Raw genomic sequence first — 25,596 nt, forward strand, 5'->3', positions numbered from 1 at the left:
TTGATTTTAATTTAATTAGTACAGTATTTGTCCCCAAGAAATCCTATTTATGTATACAATACAATATAACACATTGCATCACTTCCAAAGTCATATTCTGTTGTACAAGAATTTACGTAACTTTGGTAACCTCTTCATTTTCGATATGAAACTAGCATGCAAAAAAAAAAAATGGACCACAGAATTAGGGCAAACAGAGGCCCAAACCAGAAGTTATATGAGGGACCATGCAGCATTACTAGCAAGCTTTATTAGTTTAAAATGTAGAAAAAAATATTACATACAAAACAGAGCTAAAAAAAAACACTACCCTTCACCACACCTAGATAAAAAGACAACGTTGTCTCTACATCAGCTGCTCATACAGGTCACGCACATGCCAACATCTCAGTGAATTAAAGATATAATATAACAGTGCTTGTCTGCAAGACCAAGCGTAGGTACCCAGGCTAAAGGTGGTGGAAGTCCACCATGCAGACTCAAATATATGAAAACCAAATCCTGATCAATTAGCGCAATCAAATGCTAAACCATAAACAAAGTAAACGAATGTACTCAAATGGTTGCTTGCCATCACTTAAAAGTGATTTCACCAAACGCAATGTGTTAGATAAATAATAACGTAAATATAGTGTAGCGCAACTCCACAAAAAGTTGTATATAATCACACTTATCTAATAAAAAAAAATGTGGATAAAGCATAAAGTCACAAAAACTCATGCACTTAAATCACAAGTGATGATTAAAAAAAAAAAAAAAATTTAAAAAGTATGCAGAATCTAGATTCCACTTCCTTTGTCCTCAGTGCTTCAATATACAGGTTTGTAGGTCTCATATAGGAACAGTGGTGTACATGTGAGAGCAAAGAGAGAGCACACAGGACCCAGTGTTCTCCATTTTAAAACGTATTTAATAAAACAAATGGTATAGGTAAGTGAATTTAAAAGGCATAGCACTTGCATATAAAGAACTCAAGCCAGTGCTAGCTGTTTACGCATGTACTGTAGTAAAAATCACTCGGCCGAGAACCAAGCTGGCCACGGGATGAAGTCACGTTCGGGACTCCATCTCCTATTTGTGGTGCGTCCTATGGCTGGGACTTCTTCAGTAGGCTGGAATATAGGCTTAGGATCTCCTGAGCCAGGTAAACCTCTATTGTGCCTCAGTCAGAAAGTCACTAAAGGCCCACAGGTAATGTAAAATTACTGAGGGCAGACATGGACACATAAGTTGATAAACTGCTGCTGTAAAATCCAAGCTTATGGACAGTCATCAATTCTGCCGTTGTGCAGACAGCAGTAGAACCAGCTAAACAAATAACAGTGGGGACATCAGTTTGATATATATACAGTGCCTTGCGAAAGTATTCGGCCCCCTTGAGCTTTGCGACCTTTTGCCACATTTCAGGCTTCAAGCATACAGATATAAAACTGTATTTTTTTGTGAAGAATCAACAACAAGTGGGACACAATCATGAAGTGGAACGAAATTTATTGGATATTTCAAACTTTGTTAACAAATAAAAAACTGAAAAATTGGGCGTGCAAAATTATTCAGCCCCTTTACTTTCAGTGCAGCAAACTCTCTCCAGAAGTTCAGTGAGGGTCTCTGAATGATCCAATGTTGACCTAAATGACTAAGGATGATAAATAGAATCCACCTGTGTGTAATCAAGTCTCCGTATAAATGCACCTGCACTGTGATAGTCTCAGAGGTCCGTTTAAAGCGCAGAGAGCATCATGAAGAACAAGAAACACACCAGGCAGGTCCGAGATACTGTTGTGGAGAATTTTAAAGCTGGATTTGGATACAAAAAGATTTCCCAAGCTTTAAACATCCCAAGCACTGTGCAAGCGATAATATTGAAATGGAAGGAGTATCAGACCACTGCAAATCTACGAAGACCTGGCCGTCCCTCTAAACTTTCAGCTCATACAAGGAGAAGACTGATCAGAGATGCAGACAAGAGGCCCATGATCACTCTGGATGAACTGCAGAGATCTACAGCTGAGGTGGGAGACTCTGTCCATAGGACAACAATCAGTCGTATACTGCACAAATCTGGCCTTTATGGAAGAGTGGCAAGAAGAAAGCCATTTCTTAAAGATATCCATAAAAAGTGTCGTTTAAAGTTTGCCACAAGCCACCTGGGAGACACACCAAACATGTGGAAGAAGGTGCTCTGGTCAGATGAAACCAAAATCGAACTTTTTGGCAACAATGCAAAACTTCATGTTTGGCGTAAAAGCAACACAGCTCATCACCCTGAACACACAATACCCACTGTCAAACATGGTGGTGGCAGCATCATGGTTTGGGCCTGCTTTTCTTCAGCAGGGCAGGGAAGATGGTTAAAATTGATGGGAAGATGGATGGAGCCAAATACAGGACCATTCTGGAAGAAAACCTAATGGAGTCTGCAAAAGACCCGAGACTGGGACGGAGATTTGTCTTCCAACAAGACAATGATCCAAAACATAAAGCAAAATCTACAATGGAATGGTTCACAAATAAATATATCCAGGTGTTAGAATGGCCAAGTCAAAGTCCAGACCTGAATCCAATCGAGAATCTGTGTAAAGAACTGAAAACTGCTGTTCACAAACGCTCTCCATGCAACCTCACTGAGCTCGAGCTGTTTTGCAAGGAGGAATGGGCAAAAATTTCAGTCTCTCGATGTGCAAAACTGATAGAGACATACCCCAAGCGATTTACAGCTGTAATCACAGCAAAAGGTGGCGCTACAAAGTATTAACTTAAGGGGGCTGAATAATTTTGCACGCCCAATTTTTCAGTTTTTTATTTGTTAAAAAGTTTGAAATATCCAATAAATTTAGTTCCACTTCATGATTGTGTCACACTTGTTGTTGATTCTTCACAAAAAATTACAGTTTTATATCTTTATGTTTGAAGCCTGAAATGTGGCAAAAGGTCGCAAAGTTCAAGGGGGCCGAATACTTTCGCAAGGCACTGTATATATATATATATATATATATATATATATATATATATAAGAAGATTCTAACTGCAGCTCATCCACACCGATCTAATCAAGCCATTTCTTCACAGCATAAGCAGAACACAGGGATACTGAAGTACCTTCGCCTGGTGGCGATGTGGGGCTCTCAATGTCTCACTTGATCTTCTTGTCCCTTTACTGCGAGAGGAGTCAAGTTCAGACTTGGAAAACCTGAGCAGACGCAGGACAGCTGTGAATTTCTGAGATGTAAAGTTTTTTGCACTTACATGGCTGCCATTCATGGCTGAGATCTGTTTAGGGTCCATGCACACTGGGCTTAAAAAAACATCAGTTCCCTTGGCAGAAAACAAAAAATACTCATATGAACAGAACAGTTTATGAACAGGAGTTCGGGAAAGTTTAGAAGCTTTTAGGCGCATTCACAGTTTTTTTCTACCAGGAAACTGCTCTCAAAAATGCAAAACAGAAGGGTATTTTTTCTACCCTTTTATTCTTAGAAGCTCAGAATATGGTTCTAAATGTCCAACTGTTCATGGGCACATAGGATAACATTGAGCTGCTTCTACAGGCAAAACACAAAACTCCTGCAGAAGCAGCATTTTTTTAAGCCAATAAGCATGGACCATAGTATACAAATGGATTTGGCTGGCCACTTTACATTTTGAACTACTTTGTGCTAACACTCAAATTTGGTTATCAGTATATAGATTCATGTCTGCTGTGTACATGAGTTGTATTTGCTGTGTATATGACATCAGCTATAGAAGTTTGCAAGATAAAACAAGTTAAGTTGCATACAGGATACATTATTTTCACACTGAGAGATATAGTATGACCTTGACCTACACGAGAAACTTCCATGGATGAAACTGTTCATAATCCCATTGCATCCCCTACTAGATGTCCAATATGTGGATTACTCTTGACATTAGTAATGGTGGGTATAATGTAATGATTGGACAAAGTGCACGCATTTCTGTACATGTACCTACAAATCTTAGATTTCCCAAGTTTCTATGTCATTTTATATTTACAGTTTTTATAATTACATTTTAATCTTATATAACTGTAGAACGATCCCAATTGAGCTGTTTGCAACCACTCAAGGGGTTAGCTCCAGCTCCTTGAGCCCACTTTACACATAACTCCTGCTATTTTAGACTGCTGATATAGCACTTTCTGAGCCTACAGTTAATTCTCCACGAGGTCTCAGCCCTGCCCCAAATGCATGAATGATGCCTGATCTTTCAGATTTTCAGGATGTGAAACAGGATACTGTTAGATATGACGTTAAGAAACTGTATACTGTTACGTTTGCTTGGAGTTCTTTTTTAACATATGGGTAAGAGCAAACACTATTCTACGTGCAGAAATCTAATTAGGAAAGGAAGCCAAAGTGCACTTTTAGTAGGAATTTATGTGATTTCAGATTATTTTTAATGCATATATTGTAGATTACACAGAAACTGGTCACACTTTATTACACCAGGAAATGATGTGAGCAGGCCAATAGGACTATAATAAAACATAAAATATGTTATTAATATGAAAGCAAATTTTAATAACTTGCAGTTTTACTGTACACAGGTTGATCAATATTGTGCTTTATCCAGATTAAAGCTCCCAAACTAACAAAATCAATCATATTCATTATTTTTACAACTTCTTACTTCAAGTCCAGAGTCCAGTGTATTTGACCTACTATAATAGTAGTACTTTTGGTGGGCAAAAAGTTTTTTTTTCTGTAGTACCAACATATTCTATTTATATGGATTTTTAAACCATTCTTTTCACAAAAATGTACAACCTTATGATTGTCATGCTTATTCTAACACATTAACAACTTGCCTACCAGGCACTGTCACATCCTCCCAGCCAAGGGCAATTTTCATTTTTAAACGCTGTCAAATTTTGAATGACAATTGCGCGGTCATGCATCACTGTACCCATATAAAAAATTATTTTTTTTCAATAGAGCTTTATTTTGGTGGTATTTAATCACCAATGTGTTTTTTTTTTCTAAACAAATGAAAAAAAATGCCAAAAAGTTTGAAAAAAAAACAACTTTTTTTCCGTTTCTATTATAAAATTTTTCAAATAAGTAATTTTTCTCCTTTACTGATATACGCTGATGGGGCTGCACTGTTGAACACTAATAGGCTGCATTGATGAGGCTGCACTGATATGCAGCATTAATGGGCACTGATAGGCACACATAGGCGGCACTAATAGGTACTGATAGGGGTCACTGATGGATACTGATAGGCAGCACTGATGGGGCTGCACCAATGATCAGTGCCCTGGTTATCTGTGTACATGTCACCTGGGACACTGGCCGGTTACCGGCTCTGCTTTCCTCATGCTGTGACAGCGCAAGAGGAAAGTATTGCCGATAACCAGCAAGTCTGCTTACATTATAATCAACTGTGATTGGACACTGATGATCACATGGTAAAGGGCCGATGTGATTGGCCCTTTACCCCGATATGTGGTCATTTGTGTTCAAACGACACAGTGATCACAGAGCATGCTGGTAGCAGATGCCCTCCATTAACAAAAGTGCCGTGCTGTAGCCATCTTTCATCTATAGTGCATTAATGAAGTGGTTAAACAGACACTCAGTTTATGGTTACTCTTACAGCTACTAATTTAGGCAGACAGTGCCTTGACTAGATTGTAAAGCAGAACCTTAGGACTAGAAGGGAGTAAAACTACAGGACATACAAGGTAGTGGGGGAAATCAAAGCATGCAGAAGGGGGAGAAGGTATTTGACCCCTACAGCAGCTGGGGAGAAGCAAAGTGCTGCTGAAAACATGGGTGACTATAAAGATGGTGAAAAGGTCTCTTTAAAATTTATCTAAAATCTTAAAGAAGAAATCCAGCTTTTCCTCCCCAAAGCAACAAATGCATTGTTGTAGTTTACCTTCTTTAGCCTTATGCAGCATGTTTCTGTGACTGTGATGTCACTCCCTCTCCTGCTCTGACTTTCTGTTTCCTTTCTTTTCTAGTCCTGATAGTATATGTCCCATGATCCTTTTGAGCCTCTGTAGTTTCAGGGCAGGCTAAGGGAGTCACTTGTAGCAGTTCTGGGAGTTGATGTGGGTAGGTCCTAGGGTTACTGTGGGCGTTTCTGGGCCTTCATGTGGGTGGTGAAATGTGCAAATATGTCATACCATCTCCTGTGTCATTCCTGTCTTGCAGCATGCCAAAGAATAATGGCTTCCTGCAAGGCTACAGTGCAAGGGCCATAGGAGGTTATTATGAAGATGTTTTCTTTATATGTAAAATAAATCACTTCACAGAGAAGAGGGTGGGATCTGAGGGGTGGGATCTGAGGGGTGGGACTCTTCCTGTACTCACTCTTTGGCATATTTAACTGGGCAGGATTGAATTCTAATTGTGTTCCATTCAATCCTCCCCAGCAGCAGTACAGCTAGCTTTCAGAACAGGCTGTGTATGAAGCGGGTTCCTATTTGATTTTGAATGATGCTGTGATCTGTGAGGCTTGGGAGGTTTGGACTCTTTTTGTAGGTGTGACTGGGTGGGACTGAATGCTAATTAGGATGTATTCAATCCCACCCATCTTCAGAGCTGTGAAGGAAGTTACATCATTTGCAGAGTCTCAAAGACTCAAAGAGGAGTGTTATTGACTCTAGCTGCTGCAGGAAGTGGCTGTGGAAGGGACAGAGTCTATCAGTATTATATACAGAGAGCCACATGGAACAAAACCACAACTAACCCCAGAACATCAGGGGATCTGCAGACAACAGAGCAACATGGTACAGGGGTAAATGCTGGGAAGGATCAGCTTTAATGCTCAATTCCTGTCAGATGGAAAAACACCAAATAATGCAGGTATATATTGATTAGAATCATTCAATTTATTTCATAAAGCAGCTGGAATAAATACATTGATTTGAATAGGCATCAGCCTATTGTAAGCCACCCTATAATAAACTGTGCTGCAGTGCTATTGTGCTGAAAATGAATATGCTGGCGAATGAGAAGAGGGATAATACTTCTCTTTCATTTTCCAGGTATAGAGGTGGCTTAGCTTTAGGGCCTAGCTGCAGTAGAGGAAAGGTTGTGAAATGTTAGAAATGCAAGGAGAGAAATACAAATATTTGTATATTTTTAATGGTGTTTTTAGCTGATGTCCAGGAGTCCTGCTCTAAAGAGAAGCGTGACATTTTTACATTTAAATGCTTGTTTTTGCTTTGCTTTTTATTTTATTTATAAGCCTTACATAGTTCATAGAAATTCAAAATTTCAAGGAGGGTCAAATCCTTCTGTCTGGTGGTTCCCCTCCACCACTGTGTCGTGCCTCTTACTGATATTACATGCACTGAAGCTGATGGTGGGGGTCACTTACAGATAGTTTGCTGTAATCAAAGTTATTTGTCTAAACTACCACTTTATGCACCCACATACCTCCATAGATTTTGCTCTGTCCAGATAGTATAGTCACTTGCTGAATCGGCAGAATCCACAGAAAACTTAACACTTGAAAGAAGTTGAACCCAGTTTTACTTTACAAAGTAAATCAAAGAGAAGGTTTTTTTTCAGTCCTTTGAAGTGAATGAAGACATTTACTTTCCTAAGCCCTGTGTCTGTGAGTTACAGCAGCTATACATCACTATATGAACAACACTATATAAACCTTGGTATAACACGGCGGTCACTAAATGGCAGCCCGCGGTCCATTGGCGGCCCGCGCGATGCTTCTGCCCGGACCGCGAGCCCGCTACCTAGGTTGAGTCCTTCCCCTCCTCGCTGCGACTCCCGGCTCCCGGCTCCCTCGCAGCCGGTGTCCTGTCGGGCCGCCGCGCGAGTAGGGGGCGTGACGTCACGTGCGCGTCCCGCCCCCTGCTCCTGACTGCGGCTCCCTCACACTCGGGCAGCGAGCTAGGGCGTGACACTATGTGCACGCCCCGCCCCCCTGTTCGCGGCTTTTGGCTCCTGGCTGCAGTTCAGGACTTCAGGTATGTGGAGCACATTTTAGGGGCATATTTTGCCATATTTTGTTCTGCTCATTAGAGTGCCCCATAAAAAAAAAAAATGTGCCCAACAGAGTGCTCCCTTGACATAAAATGTGCCCATCAGCGTGCCCCTTATTTTATGCTAAGGGACATGCTGATGGGCATATTTTATGTTAAGGGGCACTTTGATGGGCATATTTTATGTTAAGGGGCACGCTAATGGGCATATTTTATGCTAAGGGGCACACTGATGGGCATGTTTTATGTTAAGGGGCACTCTGATGGGCATATTTTATGTTAAGGGGCACTCTGATGGGCATATTTTATGTTAAGAGCAACACTGATTTAAATGTTTTGTTTTGCCCACCAGAGTGCCCCCTAACATATAATGTGCCCATCACCGTGCCCCCTAACATAAAATGTGCCCATCAGCGTGCCCCCTAACATAAAATATGCCCATCAGCGTGCCTCTTATTTTATGTTAAGGGTCACACTGATGGGTATATTTTATGCTAAGGGGCACGCTGATGGGCATATTTTATGTTAAGGGGCACACTGATGGGCATGTTTTATGTTAAGGGGCACTCTGATGGGCATATTTTATGTTAAGAGCAACGCTGATTTAAATGTTTTGTTTTGCCCACCAGAGTGCCCCCTAACATATAATGTGCCCATCACCGTGCCCCCTAACATAAAATGTGCCCATCAGCGTGCCCCCTAACATAAAATATGCCCATCAGCGTGCCTCTTATTTTATGTTAAGGGTCACACTGATGGGTATATTTTATGCTAAGGGGCACGCTGATGGGCATATTTTATGTTAAGGGGCACACTGATGGGCATGTTTTATGTTAAGGGGCACTCTGATGGGCATATTTTATGTTAAGAGCAACGCTGATTTAAATGTTTTGTTTTGCCCACCAGAGTGCCCCCTAACATAAAATGTGCCCATCAGCGTGCCCCCTAACATAAAATATGCCCATCAGCGTGCCTCTTATTTTATGTTAAGGGTCACACTGATGGGTATATTTTATGCTAAGGGGCACGCTGATGGGCATATTTTATGTTAAGGGGCACTCTAATGGGCATATTTTATGTTAAGAGCAATGCTGATTTACACGTTTTTTTTTGCCCATCAGAGTGCCCCCTTAACATAAAATGTGCCCCTCAGAGTGCCCCCTAACATAAAATGTGCCCATCAGAGTGCCCCCTAACATGAAATATGTCCATCAGAGTGCCCCCCTAACATAAAATATGCCCATCAGCGTGCCCCTTATTTTATGTTAATGGTAACGCTGATGGGAATATTTTATGTTAAGGGGCATGCTGATGTGCATATTTATGCTGTGGTACACACTGATGGGCATATTTTATGTTAAGGGGCACTCTGATCGACATATTTACGCTATGGGGCACACTGATTTGATAAGACATACGGTGACTACAATCTTTCTGAGTCAGCACCGACTTGAGATTCGGACCTCGGCCCAATGAAAATTTTAGCGACCGGACCTCCTTGAATTTTAATTCATTACCCCTGGATGTCAGGAACAACAAAAGTCCTGTCATCATACTGCCCTCATACCTCCTGACAGACTCTGTCTGGAGCTGTTTGGGCTACATAATAATAATAATAATAATAATAATAATAAACTGTTATTACAGCAAACTTTCTGCAAGCAGCTCCTGCTGTCAGCATCAGCACATGCTGACAGCAGGAGACAGTGGAAGACTTTGACAGGAGCTGCAGCCACTACCACATATGAGATAACTCCCGACTCCGAGTCTAACTGAAGCTGTGTGCTATTGCTTGAACTCCAGTTCTGCATTGGTCTGGAAGCTTCTACATATATTTGTGAACATTGTTAATAACTCATTTGAACATGAATGCTTGTGTTTCCCAGCAAATCACACTTATAGCAAAAAGAGTTTGAAAACCCATGTTTGGTTTTGCATTGAGAATGTCAGAATCTGTGTGTAGTATGTTTCTAAGATGAAGAGAATACTATTATGTTATTGTGTTTGACATGTACTGTTTGTAATTTTCACAGTGAAGTATTCAAGGAAAATAATGTCAGTGTTCACATGACATTTAACTTTCTGTCCCATTAAGTACTTGTATTAGCTGTAAATGGTACATTTGTTCTGAAAGGTATATTATGAATTTGAGGAGGTGTCACAAAAGTAACATGAATAGAGACTGTAGGAGGTTAAGTATACTGCTACAAAGTCACATTACATGACGCCTTTTACATCAATTTGCTCCAAATTGTGTATTTCTCTCTCTCTTTAAAAATCAAATAAATAAATAAATGTGCACCGTTATTCAGATGTTTAAAAGTCTTTAGTTGTTAATGTTACCAACAGAAACCGTATTTATCATGGTAGTTTCTTAACACAATTGCATTTTACGTTAAAGTGTGAATAAACCCTAACAATTACCTTTTCTTATTTCAGTATGTTAAATATATTATTAAAAGTGTTTGTTATATCTATTGGAAAAAGTGCCAAAAATACTTCTTAAACATGTCAAAAATTCAGTTCTCTCCTGTGCAGATTTACTTTGTTTTGAAAGAACTTGCCCAGGTAGTACCCTAAAAAATGTACGTTTGGTCTGGAATTCCTCAGAGAAATAGTAGTGCACTTCCTGGTGTGTGATGGTGCCTAGGCACTTCTATAGCTACAGCATCATAGCTGTACACCTGCTGTGTGAGATCCAAAGGACTGCTGTCACTGACTGCTAGTCTCACACACACACACAAATCACGCACAAGGTGACCTAGGTGACTAAGAGCTCAGGTTTTAGACCTCAGCTAGACTAGCTAAATTTTCCCATCACTACAAGGATCCATTTCTGGAACAGTGAACAATAGTTGTTGGAGGAGTAATGAGGTAGTCAGGTTCAGCTCTTTCTCCAATGATCACATATGCACTGTGAAGTTTGCTGGTACACAGACAGAAGGGAAAGGAGTGGAAATTGGGCAGCTTAGGCTTCCATACACAATTGTACTGTAAAAATTCAGATGTGGAGATCAGAAGAAAAGAGGGTCAGGAGCAGTGCTAGGTAGAGTTAAGAGCCTGGTCAGGTTCAGGTTTGAAGTGTGAACATGGCTATAATTAACAGCTCCTGTTTGGCATTTAGTAAAGATGTCTTCTCCAAACAAGGGAATGCAAGGTCTTATTGTTAAAAGAAATCTACCCCCCCCCCCCCTTATGTTCCAGCATACTACAGTGTTTCATCAATGTAAACGTACATTTTCAATTTACAATAGATGCATTCCACTGAATATTCTAAGCTTCTTGTGCCATTAAAATGGCGCATGAAACGGTCAGAAGTGGAATGCGCCACATTAACTAAGCAGATGTTTCAGATCTATCTGTGCCAACCAGTTTCTATTTCAGAGTGAAACAGAAACTAGCGCAGATGATACAAAACAAACACCTCCAGCACATGAGTGTGATATGGTAATAAAGTTGCAGAACTTGTGACACCTTGATTCTTGACTTGGGGTATGAAAGCACTACGCCTTGCTGCCCTCTCAGGACTGGAGATGTCCTAATGGCACACTACAAAACACAAGAAAGAGAGGGAACACCAGCCTAGTTCATTATCTCAGTGACATTTATTAAAAAAGGACCTAAATGTATCTACTCACAAACAAAAAGTGCCAAAGGCATCTCCAAATGTAGCAATGTTAAAGTCCACTCCACATGCTTCTAGGCTATTGGAGTACCACACCTGGATCTAACTGGCTCATGGGTTTCAAGGGTAAACCTTATTCTTCAGAGCCAAACGTTTATCCTCGAAACGCATCAGGTCCTTTTTTTAATAAATGCCTATGGTGGTGCACCCTCTCTTTCTTGTGTTTTGTAGAAACTAACGCAGGTCTGCATGAGCAGAGCTTACGGTGTTAACAACCCTTTTTCTCCCTCCCACTCTTAGCTAAGTGGGCGGATAGGGTTGGTAGAGAGCTCTCATGTCTCAGTGCTATCTGTCACAGACACAGGAGAACAGAAAACGGATCACTCCTTTTGTTAAATATAATGTAGGAGCAGCATCTGGTCCAATTTTTTATGTTTAGAAGAGTTGTGCAAGCTTGTGCTTGCACAACTCTTTTTAAATCCCCCCCCCCCCTATTTATTTGGCATGGTTTTATGCTTTTTTGAGAGTAGCAAGAAAATAACTTTCACCTTCTCCTACTTCAAGTAAAAAAGTCATGTGATTGTGAAAAATTGCTGTTCTGTTTCAAACACTGAACATGTTGAGATCAATGTAGGTATATCAGTGCATAAAACAGACAGTATGGTCACTTGCTGATTCGGCACAATCCACATACGGCCTAACTTTCCAGTAAGACACAGAATTTAAATTCAATGTAATTTTATTTTCTCAGAGTACAGTACATACAAAGTTTTTCTAGGCACTGATCTTCCTAGTCTACTTCCTACTATGAGGACTTCACAATAACTGAAGGAACATGGAAGGGGGCCTTGCTAGGATTGTACTCTCTAGCACTGAACAAGAAGGGACAACAAAGGGAGATACAAAGTAAACTTAATAAGTGCTGTAGCACCACGCTGCCACTAGATGACAATAGACCATGCAACATAATGATATTCAGTGCAATTCAGAAAATAACATTGTAGGTGGGACACAACAGTTGTCCCTGTATATTTTTTTGGTTAAACTACCTGTCCAGTTTCATATACCATTTCTTGTTTTTTAAAATATTTATAGATGTTGTAACGACTGGCCAAAGTACTACCAACCAGGGTAAATTTAGTGCTTGCAGATCTCATCTAATTTCGGTAGGCAACAACATATGAAGGAGTTCCCTAATGCTCACTTCCTTGGACTTCAAGAAGGCATTCAATTCCCCCAACTGGAATTACCTGCAGTTTGCGCTAAGACACTGGGGGTTTGGCCTGGATCAGGGTTCTATATATCTCCCGACAGGCCCACATTAGATATTTTGGTTTTCGACCTGACAAGTTCTCTGTTAACAGATCAGTTGCCCCCTATCCCCATTTCTGTTTGCTCTTGCAAAAGAACCCTTGGCACAGACTATCCATCAACACAGGGGCATGCGTAGGATCGAAGTGGCAAGCCCCCTGCATAAAATTTGCTTATTTGCCAATGATGCTCTTCTTACTTTAGCCAACCCATTGATCTTTCTCCCAAATCAGATGCCTAAATTTACCCTATCTGGCCAGCTCTCTGGTTTATGTGTTGACAAGACAAAATCTAAGGTCCTAAACATTATCTTGCCTGCTGATATGATGCATACTCTTCAGCAATTATTTTGCTTTCTCCTGGACCACTTCCTTCTTGTCCTATCTAGGTATTATTCTCTCTGGGCCATATCTTCGTCACACTCTATATCAAGCCAACTATCCCAAACTGTTCACATAGCTAAATTCTTTATTGATTTCCTGAGAAATACACAACATATCCTGGTTAGGAAGGATCACGGCAGCGAAGATGACATTGTTACCCAAATTTCTCTATCATGTCTTGCTATGCCTATTTAGCGCTATTAACTTTGTGTAATGCAAAGGCAAATTCTAAAATTTGACTGAAAGGGTATCTTCCCTCAAATGGCTAAATCAATCTACATAGACCCAAACTCCAAGGAAGCCTTGACTTCCCCCTTCTTCATAGGTACTACCAAACAGCCCATCTCACCCAAGTAGTGCAGTAGCAGTCCGACAAGAGCACCCCCTTGTGGGTCTCCTTGAGGTATATCTTTGAGCCCTAGCCTCGATAGGCAACCTCCTTTGGTTGCCCTTAAAGGACCGGGGGGTGATAACATGCACTATTACCAAACATTCCCTAAGGCTTTGGGACAACTTGAAACTTAGACATAAATTCATTTCACCACACATCCCTTGACTAGCAATATTAGGTAACCCAATGGTCCCCTCAAGCTATACCAACTCGCAAGCATTTATTATCTAGCCTAGTCAAAACTTGTATCTAACCACTGACCTCCTGAGGACTCTGGCATTATCCCATTTGAATCTCTCAAGGGAAAACATAAACTTAACTCTAGAGATGTTAATTTAGAAATATTGAAAAACATTTCTTGCAATCATGAACATGCAAAAAAACTGTCCTACCTTCCCATATGATTTGAAGTAGCCCAAAACAAGACAGGAGGCCTGGGCCTTATTATCCTGGTATATTCTCTGTTGCTCACCAGGACTACAAGTACTCACTCTTCTTATACTTTCCAATAGGAGAGAGACTTGAATGGAAATACAATGGAAGGGGATTAAAACTGGACGTGGACCAACACAGCCACAAGTTTTGTCCATGTAATGATGGTGGAGACAAGTTAGAAGCTACATCACTGCTAGTACCTAGTCCCTTTGAGAATATCCAATGCAATCCTGACTCCTTTCCCCTTGTGATTTAGAGATTGCCAAACAGAGGGCTAATTTGGGCACATTTGGTGGGATTGCCTGAAAGTGAAAAGGTTAGTATGTGGCTAGTGTATGGCTAGCTCAAGAAATCTACAACCCTTCCCACTCAGACACACTCTGATACCTATACTTTTTTTAGCATAATTTCCACAAAGTCACTGGAAATAATCAATTATACTTAGTATTGTGCCAATTGCACACTCAAAAGCAAGCCCAATGCCTATGCATTGCGTAGGTATATAAAAGCACCAGTGGATTGCCAAGTAGAGGGCGAAGGCTGACTTGAGTTTTATTTTCTTTACAGGTTTGCTTATGGAAAACACTTAGGGTTTTAGTATCTTTATTACAAAATGAGGCAAAAAATTTGACTCATCCTCCTAACAAACTCAGTTTTCCTAAAAGTTCTTTATAGACACTTCGGTGAACAGAAATTTTATTTATTATAATGTGAATGACCTCTTAAACCTTTTGACATAAGAGGTCTCTATTCTCATGAAAACAAAAAGGCTTTGTTATAGCAGATTTGTTTATGTATGAAATCTGATAATGATCTAACAGAAAAAAAAATTAATTACAAATGTACAGTATATATCAATGACATTATTCACATCATCAGCTAAAAAATCACAGATATTCCAAAAAAGTATATTTTCAATATATTTCATGTACAATAATCATATAAAAATATTTTTAGTGTAAACTGTGTAAATAAATCTACTATCATATTATTCAAAGTTTTACATAAGCCTTTTTTTTGTTGCCACACCAACTTAATCAATATAATAATACCTAGCCTGGAAAGGTGACTTGTAAAGTAAAATACTGTATAGTATGAAATACATACAATTTCTCCTTTTCACCAAAACAGTCATGAAATCTTACCTAAAAGACATTTTAGCAAGAGTGGCTTATTATGAAGATTTACAGGTTATTTTAATGACAACAGCTCAGGATATCACTATGCAGTCTTTGTCAAAGTATGAAGGTTAGCAATTTAAGAGTGCTAAATGCTTAACCCTACAGATAAGACACCTCTAAGCTTGTTATGTTGTGTAGAGCATGTACTGTATGGGGTGAATACCTTGATGGCATGTACTATATGGGGTGAATACCTTGATGGCATGTACTATATGGGGTGAATACCTTGATGGGCAACATAGCAACATTAGAAAATTAGATTCCGATCTACTGCAAAGTATGAGGGTTAGCAATTTCAGAATGCTAAATGCTTAACAGTACAGAAAAAAAAACACAAAATAAGCTTCTTATATGTTATGCATGTTGTATGGTATATTTTTTTGTTGAATATCTTGAGGGGCATTTATCCAGAAACTTAGCAACAACAATAAACAATTAAATTCAGATCCATTGCAAATCAGGCTACCTTCTTATTTGGCAAAGTTTTTGCAACTTCCCAGCATTAAAGCTGAACAGAAAAGAAATGTTTGTGTGCCCCCCATTATTATAAAGGATAATATGCTTGTTTGGTCTAGGGGGAGATAACAGAGAGGAACACTGCTTTTCCATTCGTGGGGTCGCCCCTTGGCTGATGTTATCATGTATGAAATGGAGAAGAACATTGGTTTCCGGGGGAAGCAAGGAATATGGCACGTTTCACGTTTCTGTTATATCCCCCTACCATACTGTACTGTTTTTCACACAATACAGTCCTGCAAACCAAAGTTATGGCACTTTTCCACTGCAAGTACCGGCTAGTACCGGCTCGGCTCTACTCGGCCCTGCTTGGCCCGGTTTGCTTTTCCACTGCGGTACCGCATGGTATAGTGTCGGAACGGTTCGGTACGGTACGGTATAGGTTTGCTTTTCCACTAAAGTAGTACTAAAGTTAAGTGGGTGGGATAACAATGGGGTGGGTGTGATTCTCTGACCAATCAGTGGCTAGTAGTGACTGCATGCAAAGGATTGTGGGATATGGTACCAGTTTGGTACCTGTTGGAACCACAATCGAGTAGGTACTGTTTTTTCAGAGCCGTACCGTACCGTACCGTTCGGTTCCATGCAGTGGAAAAGCAAACCTATACCGTACCGTACCGAACCGTTCTGACCCTATACCATGCGGTACCGCAGTGGAAAAGCACAAAAGCGTGCCGAGCCGGTACGGTTCTATGCAGTGGAAAAGCGCCATTAGAAGTCTCCGGGTTGCAAATAATGGATTCCAGAGGTATATTTGCCTATAGCTAGCCAAAGCCTAAAGTAAACCTGTGGACTCATCACACCACCTGAGCTGACCCCAAGTAAAAAGCATGTACCTACTCACATTTTCTGGTTATCTTCATAGTTTCTGAGTATCCTAAAAAAACAGGCACTATATAAGCCAGATATCAACCATGTAAATGAGGCCACTATTGGCATAACAGAGCGTCCAGGTTCTGGGAATAAGGTATGCAGTAGAAAGACTTTTTGGCATGCAAGCAGGCACCTGAACGTGCCAAATTCTGGACCTTGGGCCATCGAATAATGAAAGGCAACCCACAGGATTACTTTAAGCTGTCATTAGCAGTGGGGCAATGGCTAGTGTGACCTCTCAGCTGGAAGGTGAGCCAACTAACCATGTTAGGCATAAATGGCAGCCTGCTAAAACTGCTTCAACATTTTCTGAACCTTTATTGCATTAGACTACTGTTTAACGCATTGTAAGTTTATGTCTTCTTGATTTAAATGCTATTATAAAGTGCAACTTACAAAGGTACAACAATATTTACAAAATGTATACATTTACATTTTTTAGCATTCAAAGAATAATGAATTGCTCAAACAAGTCCACATTTTACCCCAGCATCCTCCGAGTGATCACAGTTGTGGACATTCCATCGGATGTAAGAGCATTGTAGTAAGGAGCTTTCATTGCCATGACATTTAACATTGTCAAGGAAGATAATGCCAGTTCCCTGTCCATACCATGCTTCTCCCCAAGCTTTAAAAGGTGTTCCACAGCCCAAGGATCGACACACTACCTTTGCAGCCTTTATGTCCCATGCATCATCACAAACAGTTCCCCACTGCAACAGGAAAAATATTTCCACACGACCTTCACACCTGTGGCTTCCATTCACTAAACGGATAGACCCTAGCAAAAAAAAAACATTTTCTTCATAATTATCTTTAAGTATGTTGATATCTTTGATGCTGATATCTTTAATTTTACTCTTGCATATCCATTATTAAATTATTTTAGGTTATTACTACTAAATGACCACATCTTTTTTTTTTTTTGCTTAAAACATTTCATGCCTAGATACCCAGGCCAAATTTAACATAATCAGCATGTGCTGGTTAACTTGACAATAAGGCCTCATGCACACTGGACGCTATCAAAACGTCAGTAGATAGCTGTAGCTGTAGAAGGAGTTTTTCAGCTTTTTTGCCGTAGGGTTTTTCAGTGTTTTTTAGCTTTTTTCAGCTGTAGCATTTTTGAGCTTTTTTTTCGTCGTTTTTCAGCGTTTTTAAGCTTTTATCAGTTAGAGCGTTTTTACAGCTGAAAAACTCCTCTCAAAACCCACTAGCTCTTGTTTTTTTTGCAGTTAGAAAATGCCCCTGCCAAAAACTGCTGATAACAGCCTATGTGTGCATGGACACATAGGATAACATGCTGGGAGTTTACTGGATGCAGAAAAAAACATCTGATGCCAAAAACAGCAGCTGTAAAAACATCCAGTGTGCATGAGGCCTAAATCTATTGTGCATGTAATTAAAGCAGTGAGTGTAACATTCACCAAACATTCACTGCAGATGAAACACATGCACCAGGAAGAATTACCTGCTCTGAATGGTGAATGTCACAATTACCGCTCTTTAAATTTACCCCAATAACTAATTTACAAACCTAATTTTTAAATAGTTTTTAAGGACATTTATACCTTTATTTAGTAAACCTTTTTAATATAAAATGCTCAGGCTTTTTTAAATTACAAGCTGTTAAATGTGCAGAAAAGTAAAATATATATATATTATTACTGAGCAATTACAGTATTTAACAGATGGCACTGCAGATACCACTGCAGCATTAAGATGGCAGCGTTCTTCTGTAGGGTGAAGGCTTTTATATTTTCAATAAAGCTTCCAGCCTGCATGGGGTTATATATATAATATTCACATGATCAAGAGTAATCTGTAACAATTGTCAGTGGGCATCCAGGAATAAAAGTCAAATTGTCCGCTAGTGCCTTACAAAAATGGTGATGTTTATAAATCCTCAGCATGGGAAATCATGGTAGAAAAGGTTTATATAAAGACTGTAGACAGGAAGGAGTTAAGCAACTAGGCATTTAGAGAGGAAGATCTTATTTATTTTCTTTTGACTTGCTGGGCTAGTTAACCTAAATTCTTAAAAATTGAACTCCAATCCAAACAATTTTGGACAAAGTGGTGAAGGGTTAGAACCTCTGTTATTACTTGAGATAACAGAATAACACATACATTGTTTTTAGAGAAAAACTAGGTTTACTTTTTGCAATATTGCAAATATTATTCCATTTTCCTCATTTTGACCAGTGTTAGCTTTAAAGTAAGTAGTGTTACTGTAAATTAAAAGTATATATTTTCTGCTATTATTTGGCCCATTTAAAATCACATTTTCAAATGAAAAAGGTGCTTATTTTCCATTATGCACGTTTTTGTTATGTGACACTGAAAAAAACAAAAAAAAAAAAAAAACCAAAACGAATAACGAAAAAGTTTAAATAATAAAAATTAAAAAAAAAAAAAAGATAGTAGAGAAAAGTTAGCAAAGGTAAGAAATTGAAGAATGAAGTAATCAGCTGATTAAGGTTAACCATAAAACTAGTGGTTTTTTTTTCAAACTGAAAGGTTTCTTTAACCAATGCCTCAAGCAGAGCAAAGGTCAGACCTTTCATCTACATATGAATAAAATAGTAAATACAATGTACCAATGCATTGTTGCGCTATATTAATCAATGACACTTGCAGACTATCTGCAAGTGTCATTTTACACATATGCAGCTGATTTTTGAAAGACGCTACTGCTATGTAATGCATAGCAATTATCAGCTGTCATTTTGACAGCTAGTAAGCGCACTAATAGTGGTAAGGGAGCAGTGGGCGAGGAGCACAGTGTAGGAGAGACTTTATTAAAGTTTTTTAGGATATATCTCCTATGCCTAAGGTCCCCATGTGGTTAAAGACTGGGGCAGCTTTACATAGTGACCTATGATTAGCTAATATACTATAATTCTTTACATCTTGTCCTCTTGTGGGCAGGACCAAATTAAAATGTATAAACTATCCTTTACTTAAGTAGGGTACACACTATGAGAAAATCAGAAGAAAAATCCTTTACAAGGAACCATCATTTAATTTTTGTATAGTGTGTACACAACTTTCGTTATCCGATTCAGACTTTCCAAACAAAAATTTCCAAAGGGACAAACTTAAAATTTTTTTCGTACATGAAAAGAACTAAACATTTTCGTTTAATGTGTACTGTTTTCGTACAAGAAAAAAATCAGATGCGAAAGACTGCGCATGGTCAGAAACAGTAAACAACAATAAGTCAAAGAAAAAAAAAGCCTTTTTCATTTGAGAATTTTCATACCATCCTCAGTTTCGACATGCTGTGAAACCTCAAGCAAAACCGGATGATCGTTTGCCCAATTTTCTTGTAGTGTGTACTGGGCTCTAGTCTAGAAAAACTACCCACAATATTCAGAAACACTGCCAGAAGAGCTGTGCTGTATCATTACCGGGCTGATAAGTGAAGATTGTTGATATGTTACCTGAGTGCTGACACGTACACTTTTTGTGTTGCAGTATTGTGCACTAAAAAAGGGTTTCACCATGTATTACCATAACACACTAACCACTGTAGTCATTTTGAATGCCACCCCAATGCACCACAATGCACAGATGTGAACCATCTGATTATTGTGGCACCCTGTAAAAAATAGCTTCCACCTTACAATAGGGTGCATTGGACACCTGTTCAAAAAGAATAGACTGCCTTACCCCAATAAACATTAACACCCGTTAATGCAGCAGACCACACAGGCCTAAATCTAACCTGAAGATTTTTAGGGCCATAAATTGCTAACAGTACATTTAAGATGTCGTACTGCATACAGTCTGCACTATTGTTTAAAAGGTTTTGAAGTACTAGAAGAGCCCATGTTTTCCCTTTAAAAATAAATTAAACTAGAATGTTAAACCGAAAAGTTATACTATATTTGTTTTAGAGGTGGAGCCTGAAGGGCAGAAAAACCCTTGCCCCCCTATGAGTCATACCGCAACAGCTAGATCTTCCTAAATTCCAGCAGTCAGGACCACTCAAACTTAGGCCCAGCAATCACCTAAAAAACCAGGGTTTGCTCACACTCTTCACTTGCATTGATGTTAAGAAAGAATATAACCTTCTCAATGCCCATGCTCACTGGTTGGAGGATTTTGATGGGGTACATGTTCTGTCTGGTACAATAAAGTTGCATTGAGATGCTGGAGATCCTGGTGAATAGTTACATTTTAAGTGAAAATGAAACAGAGATTGCCCTACCATAATGTCAGACTCTGTTCTTGTCAGCCTGGAAATTTAGAGCTTTCTGGTCAACCTTTGCACGTGCCAGCTTTTCCTAGTGCATTCTCCATAATACAAAATGAATAACTTACATGAGAATGAGTGAAACTCAAATATAAATGGCACAGCGGCTGTGCAGGCCCAGAAAATAAAGCACAAAGAACTCATCTATACAGTCCCAAAGAGATCTAAGAAACTGTCATGTGATGCAACTCTATAGCATCTACCTCTATAGCATCTACCAGTAATGGAAACAGCAGTTTTTTTTTTAAAACACTTTAATAGTAGAACCTAGCACATTATATAATAACTGACGGTTTATGCTAAGCACAGTTAGGGCTCTTTCACACGGATGTTCCATATGTCCGTAAATCACCCCACTAGTTTGCGGGTGATTTACGGACATAATGAATGTCTATGGGATTGCGGATGACCATCCGCTGACATCCGATTTTCGTCCTTTCAGTTCTGTTCCATTTTTTGGAACCCTATTTTTGTTCCGTTTAAAAAACGGAACGGATGCAAAATCGAATGTCAGCGGTGTCATCCGCTGACATCCGCAATGCCCATAGACATAAATTATGTCCGTACATCATCCGCAAACGGATGGGATGATATGCGGACATACGGAGCAGATGACACAAGTGTCATCCGCTCCGTGTAAAAAAAAAAAAGCACCGGATCGGAAAAAGAAAACTGAACGGCCGTGTGAAAGAGGCCTTATAAGCATTCAATCCATTTTTTAGGGCAATGGATAAATAACTTCAGTATAGCTGAATAAGAGTACTGAATGCAAAATATGGAAACACATACCATCTTTAGGGGGTGTTACAGATTCAGTTGTAACTTCAAAGCTGTTCCCTTTTGAAAACAGTTCAGATTCCTTTAAACCTATGAAATAAATATGTATTTATACAACTAATATTAATAAAAATATGCAAAAACAGTGTGATCCCTTTTAATATTTAGTCATGAAGTCGATATGGTATTCCTGAACTGCTCCTTTTCCTTTCTATCAATTTTATACTTGGAAAAAAAAATGTATAAATGAGCAATTAAAACAAACAACAAAAGTATATTATTTTAGTTTCTGTATACAAAAGGTGAAATTGAGGCATTCTAGTTTTGCTTTAAATAAAATCTTTCAACTAGGAATGCTAAAGTGAAAACCAAATTGCCAGTTTTTATGAAAAGTACATTTCCAGTGCCATGTTTGCATAGGTGTGCCCGCCCTTTCATAAGTGTTTACACCCTTTATAAATAAGACTGTAGCTCTGTTCAGATTTAAAAAGAAACTAGAATCTTTAGTTGCATGTATGTTAACCTCATCAGTTAATATAAAAAAGTTCAAATTTAAATGCTTGTATATGTAGGTTGTTTGTTTATACCGCATACAATATATATATATACAGGGGCGTAACTACAGGGGTTGCAGGGGTTGCAATCGCAACCGGGCCCCATGCTCAAGGGGGCCCATGTGGCTCCCATGTAGACCTGAATAGGAGGGGCGACAGGGGCAGCATGTAGAGAAATCACTGTCCTCCTTTTTCCTTCTGTAGCTGCAGGAGGAAAATGGAGGAAAATGGAGGAGATTGGTTCCTCTGTACGCTGCCCCCCACCACTTCTCCTATCCAGTATACTTGTGTTCTGCTGTCTCTGGGCCCCTGTGTGCTTCCCTGGTCCCCCCCCCCCCTTCTGTGCTGCCCCCCCCCCCCTTCAGAATGCTCCCTTCCCTCTCCTGCCGGCTGCTGCAGGGGATGTGTCACAATAGAGAACCAGGAAGGGGTCGGTAAATATGTAATTTAACAGCTCCTTCCTTTTCTGAATGGACAGAGTCATAGTCAGTGACATTGTAAAAAAATTTAATAAAATGATAAAAATAAAAATACAAATAATTAAAATACCAAAGAAAAAAAACTACTGACACTAGTGGGTGAACTTCCAGGACCGCAAAGGTCACACTTGCGACAGGACCCTGGCATTCCACCACCGTGGGGAGGCCCCAAGATGGCAGGAAGGGGGCCCACTGCAGAACTTGTGAAAGGGTCCCGCTGCGGGACTGTAATAACCGGGACCGTAATAAAGGGCCCCGCAACTAGAGTAAAGGGCCCCAGGGCGCCAGGGGTCCAGGGGGCCCTTCCTGGTTTCTTGCACAGGGCCCTGAAGGTTCTAGTTACGCCTCTGCATATATATATATATATATATATATATATATATATACAGTATCTCACAAAAGTGAGTACACCCCTCACATTTTTGTAAATATTTTATTATATCTTTTCATGTGACAACACTGAAGAAATGAAACTTTGCTACAATGTAAAGTAGTGAGTGTACAGCTTGTATAACAGTGTAAATTTGCTGTCCCCTCAAAATAACACACTCAGCCATTAATGTCCAAACTGCTGGCAACAAAAGTGAGTACACCCCTAAGTTAAAATGTCCAAATTGGGCCCAAAGTGTTAATATTTTGTGTGGTCACCATTATTTTCTAGAACTGCCTTAACCCTCTTGGGTATGGAGTTCACCTGAGCTTCACAGGTTGCCACTGGAGTCCTCTTCCACTCCTCCATGACAACATCACAAAGCTGGTGGATGTTAGAGACCTTGCACTCCTCCACCTTCTGTTTGAGGATGCCCCACATATGCTCAATAGGGTTTAGGTCTGAAGACATGCCATCACCTTTACCCTCAGCTTCTTTAGCAAGGCAGTGGTCGTCTTGGAGGTGTGTTTGGGGTTATTATCATGATGGAATACTGTCCTGCGGCCCAGTATCTGAAGGGAGGGGATCATGCTCTGCTTCAGTATGTCACCGTACATGTTGGCATTCACGGTTCCCTCAATGAACTGTAGCTCCCCAGTGCCGGCAGCACTCATGCAGCCCCAGACCATGACACTCCCACCACCATGCTTGACTGTAGGCAGGACACACTTGTCTTTGTACTCCTCACCCGGTCGCACACTTGACACCATCTGAACCAAATAGGTTTATCTTGGTCTCATCAGACCACAGGACATGGTTCCAGTAATCCATGTCCTTAGTCTGCTTGTCTCCAGCAAACTGTTTGTGGGCTTTCTTGTGCATCATCTTTAGAAGAGGCTTCCTTCTGGAACGACAGCCATGCAGACCAATTTGATGCAGTGTGCAGCGTATGGTCTGAGCACTGACAGGCTGACCCCCCACCCCTTCAACCTTTGCATCAATGCTGGCAGCACTAATACATCTATTTTCCAAAGACAACCTCTGGATATGACGCTGAGCACATGCACTCAACTTTTTGGCGAGGCCTGTTCTGTGTGGAACCTGTCCTTTTAAACCACTGTATGGTCTTGGCCACTGTGCTGATGGTCACTTTCAGGGTCTTGACAATATTTTTATAGCCTAGGCCATCTTTATGTAGAGCAACAATTCTTTTTTTCAGATCCTCAGAGAGTTCTTTGCCATGAGGTGCCATGTTGAACTTCCAGTGACCAGTATGAGAGAGTGAGTGATAACACAAAATTTAACATACCTGCTCCCTATTCACATCTGAGACCTTGTAACACTAACGAGTCACATGACACCGGGGAGGGAAAGTGGCTAATTGGGGTCAATCTTGACATTTCCACTTAGGGGTGTACTCACTTTTGTTGCCAGCGGTTTAGACATTAATGGCCGTGTGTTGAGTTATTTTGAGGGGACAGCAAATTTACAGTTATACAAGCTGTACACTCACTAATTTACATTGTAGCAAAGTGTCATTTCTTCAGTGTTGTCACATGAAAAGATATAATAAAATATTTACAAAAATGTGAGGGTTGTACTCACTTTCGTGAGATACTGTATAATATATATATACTGGTCCTCCACGTCAGTGTTGGGGTAGTTAGTCAAAAAATTTAACTAGTTACTAGTTACTTCTGTAAATTGTAATGAGATTACTTTACTAGTTACTTCATTTGAAAAGTAACTTCACTATTTATTACTTTACTTTACTTTTGAAAAAAAATATGAACAAATTCCAATGCGCATATTTATTTGTAGTGCACAAAAAACAATACAATATTTATTGTTATATATATATGACCACAGCGTGCCCCCTTTCAATGCCAGAGTGACCACAGTGTGCCCCCTTTCAATGCCAAAGTGACCACAGTGTGCCCCCTTTCAATGCCAGAGTGACCACAGCGTGCCCCCTTTCAATGCCAGAGTGACCACAGCGTGCCCCCTTTCAATGCCAGACTGACCACAGCGTGCCTCTTTTCAATGCCAGATTGACCACAGCGTGCCCCCTTTCAATGCAGAGTGACCATCGTGCCCCCTTTCAATGCCAGAGTGACCACAGCGTGCCCCCTTTCAATGCCAGAGTGACCACAGTGTGCCTCCTTTTAATGCAGACTGGCATTGAAAGGGGGCACGATAGTCAGTCTGCATTAAAAGGAGGCACACTGTGGTCACTCTGGCATTGAAAGGGGGCATGCTGTGGTCACTCTGGCATTGAAAGGGGGCACGATAGTCAGAGTGACCACAGCGTGCCCCCTTTCAATGCCAGAGTGACCACAGCGTGCCCCCATATTGACCACAGCATGCCCCCTTTCAATGCCAGAGTGACCACAGCGTGCCCCCAGATTGACCAAAGCGTGCCCCCATATTGACCACAGCATGCCCTCTTTCAATGCCAGAGT

The 25,596-nt window shown here is 40.1% G+C and overlaps 1 protein-coding gene across 1 annotated transcript in view; it reads right to left on the minus strand.

Annotated features, from left to right (window-relative positions):
- Window positions 1-17,011: 17,011 nt before the first annotated feature.
- SSC4D (scavenger receptor cysteine rich family member with 4 domains) overlaps window positions 17,012-25,596 on the minus strand; it is a gene marked incomplete at its 5' end in the record, with an annotated part of 66,472 nt that continues 57,887 nt past the window's right edge. The window contains 2 exons of the mRNA XM_082244324.1: window positions 17,012-17,474; window positions 21,744-21,821. Of these exons, the coding sequence (XP_082100450.1) occupies window positions 17,158-17,474; window positions 21,744-21,821 (395 nt within the window). The 3' untranslated portion in view covers window positions 17,012-17,157. The remainder of the gene's footprint in view (window positions 17,475-21,743; window positions 21,822-25,596) is intronic.

This window comes from Pelophylax lessonae (genome assembly GCF_965119305.1).
Source record: "Pelophylax lessonae genome assembly, chromosome: 2".
Lineage (NCBI taxonomy): Eukaryota > Metazoa > Chordata > Amphibia > Anura > Ranidae > Pelophylax > Pelophylax lessonae.